This window comes from Osmerus mordax, chromosome 22 (genome assembly GCF_038355195.1).
Source record: "Osmerus mordax isolate fOsmMor3 chromosome 22, fOsmMor3.pri, whole genome shotgun sequence".
Classification (NCBI taxonomy): Eukaryota; Metazoa; Chordata; class Actinopteri; order Osmeriformes; family Osmeridae; genus Osmerus; species Osmerus mordax.
This window is the reverse complement of record NC_090071.1, coordinates 4,215,986-4,229,970: the sequence shown is the minus strand read 5'-3', so window position 1 is coordinate 4,229,970 and position 13,985 is coordinate 4,215,986. Positions and strand designations below refer to the sequence as shown.

Sequence of the window (13,985 nt, the reverse complement as noted above, 5' to 3'; positions counted from 1 at the left end):
AAAGTCGGTAGACACCAACTGCGAATATTGCTGAGCATGTCGGACCTCACTAATGGAAACAGTAAAGGACTTATCATGGATCATTCAGATACTGTGTGGGATGAACTTATTTTCTTCGTTAATGGAAAAAAGGTATGCATTTTAAAGTTTTAGCTTTTTCCTTCTTCCCATTAATCTGATTCACCACCCTTTAATCCTTGCTAAAATGTTACATTATCTGGGTGCTTCTCGTCCGGAAGATTAAATAGTTAGTGTCAAAGTGTCTTAAAAATACGATATGAATTTATTTTCTCACATTTAAATAAAATTGAATATCTTTTTGCAGTAAATACTATTCAATGAAATTAGTCAAATATAAATGGAAAAATATAATGGTAGACAGACTTTTTTTTCTAAAGTTTGATTGAGCATGAAAAATGTTTGCAGATCTCTGAGAAACATGCTGATCCAGAGATGACTCTTCTGACGTACCTCCGGAGAAAATGTATGCTTTTATAACACATGCATGTCCCACATAAACAATTACATTCATCTGTTATCCGCATATGCAAGCATACCATGTTTGGCATGTGCTACACCTTTAAACGCGCACAAAATATTTATGAATCAAAATTTTCTTCTTTATTTTTATTTTTTTCACTTGTTTTTCTTGTTTTTCATATTTATTAAGCCTAAATGGGTCCCAAGAAACTGCAAAAAACATGTCACAAACATGTTAGCCTGCAAAAATTTTTTACACTGCAAATAAATCAAAAAAGTTCACACAGAAGTTACACATTGAACTTAAGGTAAATAAAGGTCTTATTCAAAACATTCACTGAGTTTTAACCATACCCTGAGACCGTGCATTAATAAGTGAACTCTGGGTCGTAGTCCTTACTGTAAATATGAAGCAACGCCAGTTAGACTTTTGTACTCTAGTCATTTGAAAACACATTCTTCAGAGTCTACTACCAAGCCACTCACTTGAACCTGATAAGGATCATTAAAATGACTGTGCTTCACGTCCAATGAATATTGTCATCTGGTCAATCCAACCTCACCGTTGCTACACTGACCTTTTTTTGAAGTTTTTTTTAAAAGTCTATGTTGACGTTTCAACTCTACCCAGCAGTTCTCGGGCACAGATCCTGATAGCAGTGGGTTACACAGCAGATGGTTACACAAGGACCAATGTTTTTATCTGTGGTCGCTGCTCAGGATTGGGTGGACGATAGGGGTGGGGTCCCACCAGAAGCACGCTCATCTGTCAATGTTTCTCTCCGTTCCACTGTCCACCTCATAGCAGGGGCGTTGTTAGACCCTTTATACTGGGGCACGTTCCCCAGTATAAATCAGCTGTGCCCCAGTGAAATCTAAAGTTTGAGTTTTAACAATTTACTTTATTAGTCAGTGCATTCATTTCGATTGATAATCCCGGAAAAAATTAAGATGGGAACACAAGTCTCTGACTCTCGGTCCATCAGCACTGGATCACCTCAAGGCTGCGTCCTTTCTCCTCTGCTCTTCTCCCTGTACACCAACAGCTGCACCTCTAGTCATCCGTCCGTCAAACTCCTGAAGTTTGCGGACGACACCACCCTCATTGGGCTCATCTCTGGTGGAGACGAGTCTGATTATAGGTGGGAAGCGGCTAACCTGGTGACCTGGTGCAGCCAGAACAACTTAGAGCTCAATGCTCTTAAGACAGTGGAGATGGTTGTGGACTTCAGGAGGAACACAGCCCCACTCACCCCCATCACCCTGTGTGACTCCCCAGTCAACACTGTGGAGTCCTTCCGCTTCCTGGGCACTATCCTCTCCCAGGACCTCAAGTGGGAACTGAACATCAGCTTCCTCACCAAGAAAGCACAACAGAAGATGTACTTCCTACGGCAGCTGAAGAAATTCAACCTGCCAAAGACAACTTCTACACAGCCATCATTGAGTCCATCCTCACCTCCTCCATCACCATCTGGTACGCTGCTGCCACTGCCAAGGACAAGAGCAGGCTGCAGCATATCATCCGCACTGCTGAGAAGGTGATTGGCTGCAATCTGCCTACCCTCGAGGACCTGCACACCTCGAGGACCCTGAGGCGAGCGAGGAAGATTGTGGCCGACTCCTCCCACCCTGGACACTCCCTGTTTCAGTCACTCCCCTCCGGAAGAAGGCTGTGGTCCATCAGGACCAATACCACACGCCACAAAAACAGTTTCTTCCCTTCCGCTGTTGGCCTCGTGGCCGGTGCCTCGTGGCCGGTGCCTCGTGGCCGGTGCCTCGTGGCCGGTGCCTCGTGGCCGGTGCCTCGTGGCCGGTGCCTCGTGGCCGGTGCCTCGTGGATGCCTGTCTGTGTACGTGGTGGGTGTTGTGTTGTGGGACAGTGCGGTGTGAGATGTTGTTTGCTTCCTTGACCCTGCGTGTGCCAGTGGGCCTGACGGGCACCAAGCTGGGCTGCTCAGAGGGAGGCTGTGGGGCCTGCACCGTCATGGTCTCCAAGTACCACCCACACCTGGGACGAGTGGTGTATCCTTCTCAACACCTGTCTGTGTCTGGGGGGTCGGGGGGAGGGGGGAAAATAAATAGAGGGTTTGAGACAGACAGTTAGAGAGATACCTAGAATGATAGGAAGAGAAAGATAGACAGATTCAGACAGAGAGAGAGAGAGAGAGAGAGAGAGAGAGAGAGAGAGAGAGAGAGAGAGAGAGAGAGAGAGAGAGAGAGAGAGAGAGAGAGAGAGAGAGAGAGAGAGAGAGAGAGAGAGAGAGAGAGAGAGAGAGAGAGAGAGAGAGAGAGAAGAAGACAGACAGACAGACAGACAGACAGACAGACAGATACCTTAACTTCCACAGCCATCATTCAGTCAACGCTTGCCTGGCCCCCCTGTGCTCCCTGCATCACTGTGCTGTCACCACCGTGGAGGGCATCGGCAGTGTGGCTGGCAAACTGCACCCTGTCCAGGTGAGCACACACACACACACACTGTCCATCTTTCACGAGAAGAAACACAAAAATCAATGTGTGTGTGTGTAGGAGCGGATTGCCAAGGCCCACGGTTCTCAGTGTGGGTTCTGCACCCCAGGGATTGTCATGTCTATGTACGCTCTGCTTCGCAACAAGCCGACGCCACGTATGACTGACATAGAGGAGGCGTTCCAAGGTAACACACGCATACCAAACCCCTGGTCCATGGATATACCAAACTAACTGACACTCCCACACATTCACGCACACTCACGAATTATGCTTTTTTTCATATAGGAAATTTGTGCCGCTGTACTGGTTACAGACCCATTCTAGAAGGATACAAGTCTTTTACTAAAGTAAGAGTACACCCACACACACTGAAATCATCCCAGAACTTGTTATCTACCTTCCTCTTTCACAATTTCCTCATTGCAATATGTTTGGGTGGGGTTATGCATGTGTGTTTGTGTATGTTCATACATGTGTGTGTATGTTAGGAGGGTGGTTGCTGTGGAGGGAAGAGTAAAGAAAATGGCTGCTGCATGACTAATGGAAGCGGAACCAACGGAGCCTTGACCAACGGACACACAGAGGACCACGTCAACGTAAGTGTGTGTGTGTGTCTGTTCCTCTGCTGAGACATGACAGTCTCAGACCAGAGCAGACGATCCCCGAGCATCCGTGACCAACACTCTTCTCTCACGTTCAGAAAATCGATGCGTCACACCACTATCACACTCGAGCATGCTGGGTAGGAAGTCACATGAGTTGACCTCGTGAGTGTGAGGCCGTCCCCTGACTGCTCGTGCACCACATCCCAATAAGCACACCTCCCAGCAGGATAGGGGCCGGCCATCATGAGTGGAACATTCTGGATTGAGTTTGGAAACAGAACAGAAGCAGTATACGCAAGCAAACTGTGCAAAGAGAATCATTAAAAAAGCAGTTTCGATGATGCTTCATATTCTGATCATATTTGATATCACACACACACACGTGCACACGTGCACACACACATCTCAACTTTTTGTTGTTCCTGGGTAACTGTGCTATGATTGGTTGTTCCAGGGTAACTCCACCCTCTCTACTTCCTTGTTTGACCCTGATGACTTCATGCCTGTGGATCCAACACAAGAGATTATCTTTCCTCCAGAGCTGATGGTGGGCACACACACACACACACACACATGCACGCCCACTCACACACACACGTAAGGTTAGAGTGTGAGTTAAGGGCGTATTATGGATGCTCTTCCTGTGTGTGTGTGTCTGTCCAGTCCCTGGGGAAGCTCCAGGTGTCAGGCAGACAGCTGCGGTTCAGAGGAGAGAGGGTTCTCTGGGTCCAGCCCGCCTCTCTGCAGGAACTTCTGGACCTCAAGGCCCAGTATCCCAACGCCAAGCTGGTGGTCGGTAACACAGAAGTCGGTGAGTCACACACCTGTACACAGATACATTCACAGGTCCACACACACACACAGGAAAATATACAGAAATGGGGATGTAGGCGTTGTCGTCTTGTGGTGGTGACAGCCCTGGGTGTGTGTTGAAGGTATTGAGATGAAGTTTAAGAACCTGTTGTATCCTGTGATCCTGGCTCCGGCCTACATCACCCAACTCAACAGTGTTCAGCACACTGAGGAGGGTAAGTCTCTGACACACACACGTACACACACATAGTTTTACTACAGTAAAAAGGATGGTGATGATACCGATGTGTGTGTGTGTGTATGTGTGCAGGCATCGTGTTTGGAGCGTGCTGCTCCCTGACCCAGCTGGGGGAGGTGTTGAGGGAGGAGGTGGGGCAGCGCCCCCCCCCACCAGACGGAGATCTTCCAGGCTGTCCTGGAGCAGCTTCGCTGGTTCGCTGGTCTGCAGATACGCAACGTAGCAGTAGGTTCACACACTCTCTCTATAGCTTTCTATCTCTCTCTCTCTCTCTCTCTCTCTCTCTCTCTCTCTCTCTCTCTCTCTCTCTCTCTCTCTCTCACACACACACACACTCATAGGCTAACATAAGCATTCATGCACTTAGGCTCCCCTCTCTCTTTAACCCCCTCCCCCCCCCCCCCCCCCCCCACACACACACACATATAGCAGTACTGTGTACTCACATGACTGTGTCTGTGTTCTTCAGGCCATAGGGGGGTAACATAGTGACCGCCAGTCCAATATCTGATCTCAACCCTGTCTTCATGGCTGCCGGCTGCAAGCTCACACTCATGTCCAGAGGTAAGACAGAGAGGAGAGGATGGGGGAGGTGAGGAGAGGATGGGAGAGGAGAATAAAGAGGTTTAGGCAGCTCTTCACCACAGGGATGTGAAACAGATGCGTCAAAGTGCTTCTTTCTCTGGTTCTCCTCCCATCCGGTCAGGTGGGAAACGAGAGGTGAGGATGGATGACACCTTCTTCCCAGGGTACAGGAAAACAGCCTTGAGTCCAGAGGAGATCCTGCTGTCTGTAGAGATCCCATACACCAGGAAGGTAAAGACACACACACGCAAACACACACACACACACACACACACATGCACACACAAAATACATGGTAAATAAGGATAGTAACAGATAAGGATCAGTACCTGATAAACTCTGAATAATGTGTGTGTGTTTTCCCTCTCCTCTTCAGGGTCAGTACTTCTCTGCCTTTAAGCAGTCCCCTCGCCGTGAGGATGACATCAGCATTGTGACATCAGGAATGAGTGTGACCTTCGTCGACGGGACAACTGTTGTCAAGGACCTGCAGCTTAGTTACGGAGGCATGGCTGCTACCACTGTACTGGCCAAGAACACCACCAGCAAGCTGGTCGGCAGGTAACACACACACACTAACACACACACACTAACACGCACGCGCACACACATGCACACAAAAAAGTGAGTCTTTACCTTTTCAGGCAGTGGGGGGAGGAGCTTCTGCAGGACGCTTGCTCCTCATTGGCTGAGGAGATGACCCTTCACCCCTCTGCTCCAGGCGGCATGGTGACCTACAGACGGACACTGACCCTCAGTCTCTTCTACAAGTTCTACCTCACCGTTCATCAGAAGCTAGCTGCAGACGTGAGGACAGACACACACACACACTTTCACAGAGGCATGTTCTTTGATATTACATAACGTTTCTACACGGGAGAAGATCTTAATTGGCCTCTCTTTATACAGTACAGTGTATACTGTATTTATGTATGTATTTATATATTTATATATGTATATATCCATCTCAGGGTATGTGTGAGGGTGTGAGGCCTGACTATGCCAGTGCTACAGAGATCTATCACCATGCGACCCCTGCCAGTGTCCAGGTCTACCAGGTACACACACACACAGGCATACACACACATACTGCACACACACAGGCATACACACACAGGCATACACACACACATACTGCACACACGCACACCCACGCTGACCACGTGTGCTCTCAGGAGGTGCCGCCTGGCCAGAAGGAGGACGACGTGGTGGGCCGTCCCATGATGCACCTGTCGGCCCTGAAGCAGACGACAGGAGAGGCGGTGTACTGTGACGACATCCCACTGTACGAGAACGAGCTGTACCTCGCCCTGGTCACCAGCACCAAGGCCCACGCACGCATCCTGTACGTCACACACACACACACTCACCCGCATGGGCAAGTCATGGTCATAACAGACATTTAGTCATTTAGCAGACGCTCAGAGCGACTTACAGTAAGTACAGGGACATCCCCCCAGACACCGCGCTCTCACACACACACAGAGACGCATGGCTCACACGCGTGTGCTGTGTTTTTTCCGCAGGGCGGTAGATGTGAGTGTGGCGGAGAGGATGCCTGGCGTGGTGTCCTTGTTCGCCAAGGACATTCCTGGAAGCAACCAGACTGGTCCGGCGGTGTACGACGAGACGGTGTTAGCTGAGGACAACGGTGAGAGAGAGAGAGAGAGAGAGAGAGAGAGAGAGAGAGAGAGAGAGAGAGAGAGAGAGAGAGAGAGAGAGAGAGAGAGAGAGAGAGAGAGAGAGAGAGAGAGAGAGAGAGAGAGAGAGAGAGAGAGAGAGAGAGAGTGACAGTGTTTTGGAACAGTTTCAGTGGCAGCTGGAGTTAGATGGAGAAATAGTGTGTCCTCGCTGCCATGGTAACCCTGTGCAATGATGACGGATGCATGTACGGAATGATAACACTATCACACAAACCTGCGGAACGGGTTGCGTGTGCACGGGACATTTTCACACATTGTCCTCGCAAATACCGGCCAAATGTATTTTCACATGGAGTTTGTGTGCGTGGGAGGGAGTTTGTATCAGTAAGTGTGCTAGTAATTGCCCATGTGTGTGTGTGTTGCAGGTGACGTGTGTGGGTCACATCATAGGAGCGGTGGTAGCAGACACACAGGCACACGCCCAGAGAGCTGCCAAGGCCGTTAAAATCACCTACGAGGACCTGCAGCCTGTCATTGTCACCATCCAGGTCTGTCTGTGCATCCTAGTGTGTGTGTGTGTGTGTGTGTGTGTGTGTGTGTGTGTGTGTGTGTGTGTGTGTGTGTGTGTGTGTGTGTGTGTGTGTGTGTGTGTGTGTGTGTAAAATAGATTGTCAGTGCGTGTGGTTCTGTAAGACTGGATGGACTTTGTGTGTGTATATGAACAATAAATGTGTTATTTTTATTACAAAAAGTTACTTATAAAAAGTACAGTAGACTCAAAAAAAGCACCTTAAGTCACCTGAGGTGTTCATCCACTGATCACGAGGCCTGCAGCAGGGAGCCTATCACATACTCTGGATGTCTGAACCTTTGAACCACGACATTGTTTGTGAGAGTCACCTCTGTCATCCTTATGTAAGCACGGTGCAAGTTCTGAGAAAAAGGATGGAACACCACGCTCCAGTAGATCTGATAACCTCTGAGCTGTCTGAGTAGTCTAACGTTCTAGAGGAACCATGAGGGTGTAGAAGCTTTTATCACAACCTTTATCAAAATTCTGCAGCTAGATTATTAACCAAAACTAAAAGGAGAGAACACATTAGTCCTGTCCTAGCTACTTTACACTGGCTCCCTGTTACCTTCAGAATTGACTTTAAGGTCCTTTTCCTCACATACAAAGCTTTACACGGACAAGGACCTAGCTACATTGCTAACTCCTTTATAAACTACACACCAGCTAGAACACTGCGATCATCAAATGCAGGCCTATTAGAGGTCACCAGAAGCAGTCATAAGAAGATTGGTGATTCGGCCTTTGTCAATTACGCCCCAAAACTATGGAACAAATTACCCATAAATATTAGGGAAGCAAACACTCTAGACATTTTCAAAAGACAGCTTAAAACCTACCTTTTTACCGAAGCATTTAAGTAATTTGATCTCAAAAGGGTTTTCCTACTTTTTAAAGTTGTTTTCTCTCTTGAACAGAGATCTTATTGGGATTTTTATTTTTGTTTGAATTATTTATTACTTGTATTATTGTTTTTATTGATTTTATGTAAAGCACCTTGAGATACAATTCTTGTATGAAATGTGCTATATAAATAAAGTCTTACTTACTTACTTACTTACTTACTTACTTACTAACTTACCATGACAAACTACTAGACTAGAAGCTTCTCAGGCATCCATTTCCTGTCCTGATAAAGGACAGTTTTTTGGGTGTGAATGGTCTCAACTGTCCTGGGCTTGAGAGTGTAAACTGTTGCCATGGCGTGTTATTGTTTACATGTTTACATGCTCTTCACACCCACAGGATGCCATAGCCAGCAAGTCGTTCTACGAGCCAGTGAGGACCATTCAGAGAGGAGATCTTGACCAGGCCTTCATAGAGGCAGACCATGTCCTTGAAGGTAGAGCACCTGTGTGTGTGTGTGTGTGTGTGTGTATGCTAGTGTGTGTCTGTGCTAGTGTGCTTGTGTATGCTAGTGTGTGTGTGTTGGTGTGTGTGTGCCCATGTGTGTGTCTGCATGATAACCCACATCATGGTGTGTGTTCAGGTGAGATGCACATGGGAGGCCAGGAGCATTTTCTACCTGGAGACCAACTGCACTGTGGCGGTGCCCAAGGGAGAGGACGGAGAGATGGAGATGTTTGTGTCCACGCAGGCTGCCACCAAGACACAGGTACACACACACACACACACATGGGTACACACACAAACACACAGGTAGATACATACACACACATATGTACACACGCAGGTACACACACACACCAACACACATGCACACATCAAAACCACTGACCTGATGTTAAACAGCCTCATCTTGACGTGTTGCGTGTCAGTCTCTGGTTGCCAAGGCGCTGGGCGTACCTAGCAGTCGGGTGGTGGTCAGGGTGAAGAGGATGGGAGGAGGCTTCGGAGGGAAGGAGAGCAGGAGCACCCTCCTGTCCACCGTGGTTGCCGTGGCAGCACAGAAGTACACACACACACACACTCACGTCCTACACCCGCACACACATTCACGTACACACACTCAGACTGACCATGTCTTAGACCCCAACAGTTTAATCTAGATCATATATCTTAAAATAGTTTTTGATGCTAGTGTGTGTGTGTGTGTCAGGTTGAAGAGACCAGTGAGGTGTATGTTGGACAGGGATGAGGACATGCTTGTGACAGGGGGTCGCCACCCCTTCTTCGGCCGCTACAAGGTAGGGCACTGTAACACACATGCAGACACACACACACTCTGCTGTTATCACTACACACACACACGTGTCTCATACATCTGTCTCTCTCTCTGTCTGTCAGGTGGGCTACATGAAAACAGGTAAAGTTGTGGCCTTGGACGTCACATACTACAACAATGTTGGAAACTCCAGGGGACCTCTCTCTCTCCGTGAGTTCACACACACACACACACACACACCTACGCACACACACTGTATGCTATGATCTGTAAGCCACACAGAACGTCAGTCCGTCTGTTGCGCGTGCTTGGTTCTGGCCAGATCGTGGAGAGAGCGCTGTTCCACATGGAGAACTCATACAACATCGCTAACGTGCGTGGAACCGGCTACATGTGTAAGACCCACCTGCCGTCCAACACTGCCTTCAGAGGGTTCGGAGGGCCGCAGGGCATGATGATCACCGAGAGCTGGATGGATGACGTGGCTATGAGCCTGGGCCTGCCTTCTGAACAGGTGGGCACACAAACACACAGAATGACATATACTGTACACAGACAGACTTACACTCACAAAATTACATATGCACACACATGTACACGTACACACACAAGAGCTTAATGTATACTTAACTTTATCCTTTCTGTATGTCCCTGTGTGTTCCTGTGTGTGTTCCCCTATGTGTGTTCCTGTGTGTGTTCCTGTGTGTTCCTCTGTGTGTGTGTGTTCCTCTGTGTGTGTGTGTGTGTGTGTGTGTGTGTGTGTTCCTGTGTGTGGTCCTCTATGTGTGTTCCTGTGTGTGTTCCTGTGTGTGTTCCTCTGTGTGTGTGTGTGTGTTCCTCTGTGTGTGTGCAGGTGCGCCGTCTCAACCTGTACACCCAGGGCGACAGCACGCCCTACAACCAGGTCCTAGAGCACCCTACCCTGGAGAGCTGCTGGGAGGAGTGTCTCCAGCGGGCCCAGTACGGCCAGCGCCGAGCCGCCATCCAGGACTACAACTCCCACCACCGCTGGACCAAGAGGGGCCTGGCTATCATCCCCACCAAGTTTGGGATCAGCTTCACTGCTTTGTTCCTCAACCAGGTGTGTGTGTGTCCACCTCCAGCCTCCAGATCTTCATTTGGTATAATTTGCTGTGTGTGGGTTTCTGTTTGTGTGCCTGTGTGTGTGTGTATGTCTTAGTTTCCCTACCTTTGTAAGGTATAATATTCTTTTTGTGTGTGTATTTCCAGGCAGGAGCCTTGATGCATGTCTACACAGACGGCTCTGTTCTGCTCACACATGGAGGCACAGAGATGGGACAGGGACTACACACCAAGATGGTGCAGGTCTGTGCGTGTGTGTGTGTACCAGCTTTCACAGTAAATTCAGCTATAGTGAGAGCTGACTTCATTGTGTGTGTGTATGTATATGCGTGTGTGTGTGTGTGTGTGTGTGTCAGGTTGCCAGCCGTGCCCTGGGGATCCCCCAGCTCTCTAAGATCCACATCAGTGAGACCAGCACCAACACCGTCCCCAACACTAGCCCCACTGCCGCCTCCGCCTCCTCCGACCTCAACGGAGCCGCTGTGCACGTAAGACACACTCACAGACACACTCACACGTACACACACACACATATACACACGCAAACCTGTATATATAAAATGTCACACATCTGCCTTTCTCTCTGTCTCTCTCCCTTTCTTTCTCTCTGTCTCTATATCTCCCTCCCTCTCTCCCTTTCTTTCTCTCTGTCTCTATGTCTCCCTCCCTCTCTCCCTTTCTTTCTCCTCTGTCTCCCTCCCTCCCTTTCTTTCTCTCTGTCTCTATGTCTCCCTCCCTCCCTCTCTCCCTTTCTTTCTCTCTGTCTCTCTCCATCCCTTCCTTTCTTTCTCTCTGTCTCTCTCCCTCCCTTCCTTTCTTTCTCTCTGTCTCTATGTCTCCCTCCCTCTTTCTCTCTCCAGAATGCATGTGACATTCTCAACAAGCGTCTGGAACCTTATAAGACTAAAAACCCCACGGGATGCTGGGAAGACTGGGTCAGTTATAGTTACACAGTTACTCAATTACACAACGATGACTGCAGTGTCTCATTCGTATCTGAGAGATAGGTTGTGGGTTAATAGTTACTAACATATCTCTCTCTCTCAGGTGAGAGCTGCCTACTTTGACAGGGTCAGTTTGAGTGCCAACGGATTTTACAAGTACGTTTGTACCTCCAGCCTCTGTGACTAACCTGCAGTGTGTGTGTGTGTGTGTTTTTTTTTGTATGTATGTGTGTGTGTGTATCCCTATAGTGTGTGTGTTGTTTACCATGTGTGTGTTCTGCTGTCCCCAGGACTCCAGACCTGGGCTATGACTTTGTCACCAACTCTGGACGCGCCTTCAACTACTTCTGTTACGGTGTCTCCTGCTCCGAGGTGGAGATAGACTGCCTGACGGGAAGCCACAAGGTCAGCGTGTGTGTGTGTGTCTTTATCCTCGTGTGTGTGGCTTATTGTGTTTGTATGTGTGTGTGCCTTAATTCATGAGTGCATGCCTTCTCATCTGTGGGTGGTTGTATGTTTGTACATATTTGAGTGTGTGTGTGTGTGTTATTGTACAAACACCTTCTTCTCCTCTGTTCCAGAACCTTCACACGACCATCGTCATGGACGTAGGCACAAGCCTGAACCCGGCTCTAGACATTGGACAGGTACAGAGCAGACCCCAGCCTCTCCCATCTCATCCTGCCCTGCCGGGGGTGGATGTGCACACATGCATCCTCCTAACTAAGAACCAGTCTGTGAATGAGTGTGTGTGTGCGTACATGTGTAAAGATAAGAAAGATAATCGCTCTGGATAAGAGCGTCTGCTAAGTGACTAAATGTAAATGTGTATATGTGTATACCTGCGTGTGTGTGCATGTGTGTATGCCTGTGTGTGTGTGTGTGTGTGCAGGTGGAGGGGGGCTTCATGCAGGGTGTGGGTCTGTACACCCTGGAGGAGCTGCGCTACTCCCCCCAGGGCTACCTGTTCACGCGTGGCCCAGGCATGTACAAGATCCCCGCCTTCGGAGACATCCCCACCGAGCTCAACGTCTCTCTGCTCCGAGACGCACCCAACGACAAGGCCATCTTCTCCTCCAAGGTCAGAGACTTTTATTTTGAAGGCCTCTCTGGTCTTTAACGTTTTATTGTGAATACTTATAGGTATTGTAGCAACAGGGACTCTTATTGTGAAATGCTACCAACAGCCACTGTTTGATTTGTCATGTTTCCTCCTTCCTGGTTTCAGGCAGTGGGAGAGCCCCCCCTCTTCCTGGCAGCATCTGTCTTCTACGCCATCAAAGACGCCATCAGTGCCGCAAGGGCGGAGTCAGGACTCAGCGGGCCCTTCCGATTGGACAGCCCTGCCACGCCTGACAGGATCCGCATCGCCTGTGAGGACCGCTTCACCAAGCTGGTATGTTAGTGTGTGTGTGTATGTGTGCTTGCATATATATAATCATGCATGTACATTCGTGTGTGTGTGTGTAACTTTGGTAACATGTTATGTGGTGTGTTCCAGTGCCCTCCTGCCCAGCCTGGCACCTTCATCCCCTGGGCTGTCCAGGTGTGAGATGGACAGATCAACACCCGAGAGGGAGAGAGAGAGAGAGAGAGAGAGAGAGAGAGAGAGAGAGAGAGAGAGAGAGAGAGAGAGAGAGAGAGAGAGAGAGAGAGAGAGAGAGAGAGAGAGAGAGAGAGAGAGAGAGAGAGAGAGAGAGAGAGAGAGAGAGAGAGAGAGAGAGAGAGAGAGAGAGAGAGAGAGAGAGAGAGAGAGAGAGAGAGAGAGAGAGAGAGAGAGAGAGAGAGAGAGAGAGAGAGAGAGAGAGAGAGAGAGAGAGAGAGAGAGAGAGAGAGAGAGAGAGAGAGAGAGAGAGAGAGACGAGAGAGAGAGAGAGAGAGAGAGAGAGAGAGAGAGAGAGAGAGAGAGAGAGCTGGGATTGGTTTTGAAGTGTACATTTTGAAGCTATGCAACGCACAAGTCAATGTCCCTTTCTCTTTTCTTTATGTTCCTCTCTGTATTAGCCACTGATCGAATGTTTCTGGGAAACATAAGCATAAAGTATACCTGTGATCCTGTCAATTCATATTAGTTAGCAATCATTCTGTACATATAACATGACATGGTCTCACTATATAGCACTTTGACTGCACACTATTACAGACAAGGGGCACAGTTCATCAAAAGTGGGACATATTTATCATTCATTAAAATCAAACTAATATTTTTGGTGTCTTATGACAATCCTGATCGTATCCTGTGAACAAAACTTTTATGACTTCTTTCCCTCCAAGAAAGACAATGGATAACACGCTGTATAAAAAAGGCAATATTCCATGATTCAATAAAAAAATCCTCAGAATATTTGGAGTTTATCCATCACATAAAGTATCTGTATCTGTCCAGCTGTCGGTCACAGCGTCAAGGCCGGAGGTCAGAGTTC

At 48.4% G+C, this 13,985-nt stretch overlaps 1 protein-coding gene across 1 annotated transcript; it reads left to right on the top strand.

Annotated features, from left to right (window-relative positions):
- On the top strand, positions 1-13,200 carry xdh (xanthine dehydrogenase). Its single transcript, XM_067260031.1, is given in 38 exon segments — positions 1-132; positions 427-484; positions 2,409-2,505; positions 2,832-2,940; positions 3,013-3,139; positions 3,241-3,302; positions 3,444-3,545; positions 4,015-4,107; positions 4,224-4,371; positions 4,496-4,588; positions 4,684-4,751; positions 4,753-4,836; positions 5,088-5,175; positions 5,318-5,427; positions 5,573-5,757; positions 5,841-6,003; positions 6,168-6,254; positions 6,372-6,541; positions 6,723-6,844; positions 7,263-7,387; positions 8,656-8,752; positions 8,900-8,928; positions 8,930-9,025; positions 9,189-9,322; positions 9,470-9,557; positions 9,658-9,729; positions 9,731-9,745; positions 9,858-10,049; positions 10,389-10,616; positions 10,766-10,861; positions 10,975-11,106; positions 11,479-11,553; positions 11,666-11,718; positions 11,853-11,967; positions 12,144-12,209; positions 12,455-12,643; positions 12,791-12,958; positions 13,064-13,200. Coding segments are annotated over 38 exon segments (4,083 nt in total). The 5' UTR covers positions 1-36; the 3' UTR covers positions 13,115-13,200.
- The last annotated feature ends 785 nt before the right edge of the window (positions 13,201-13,985 follow it).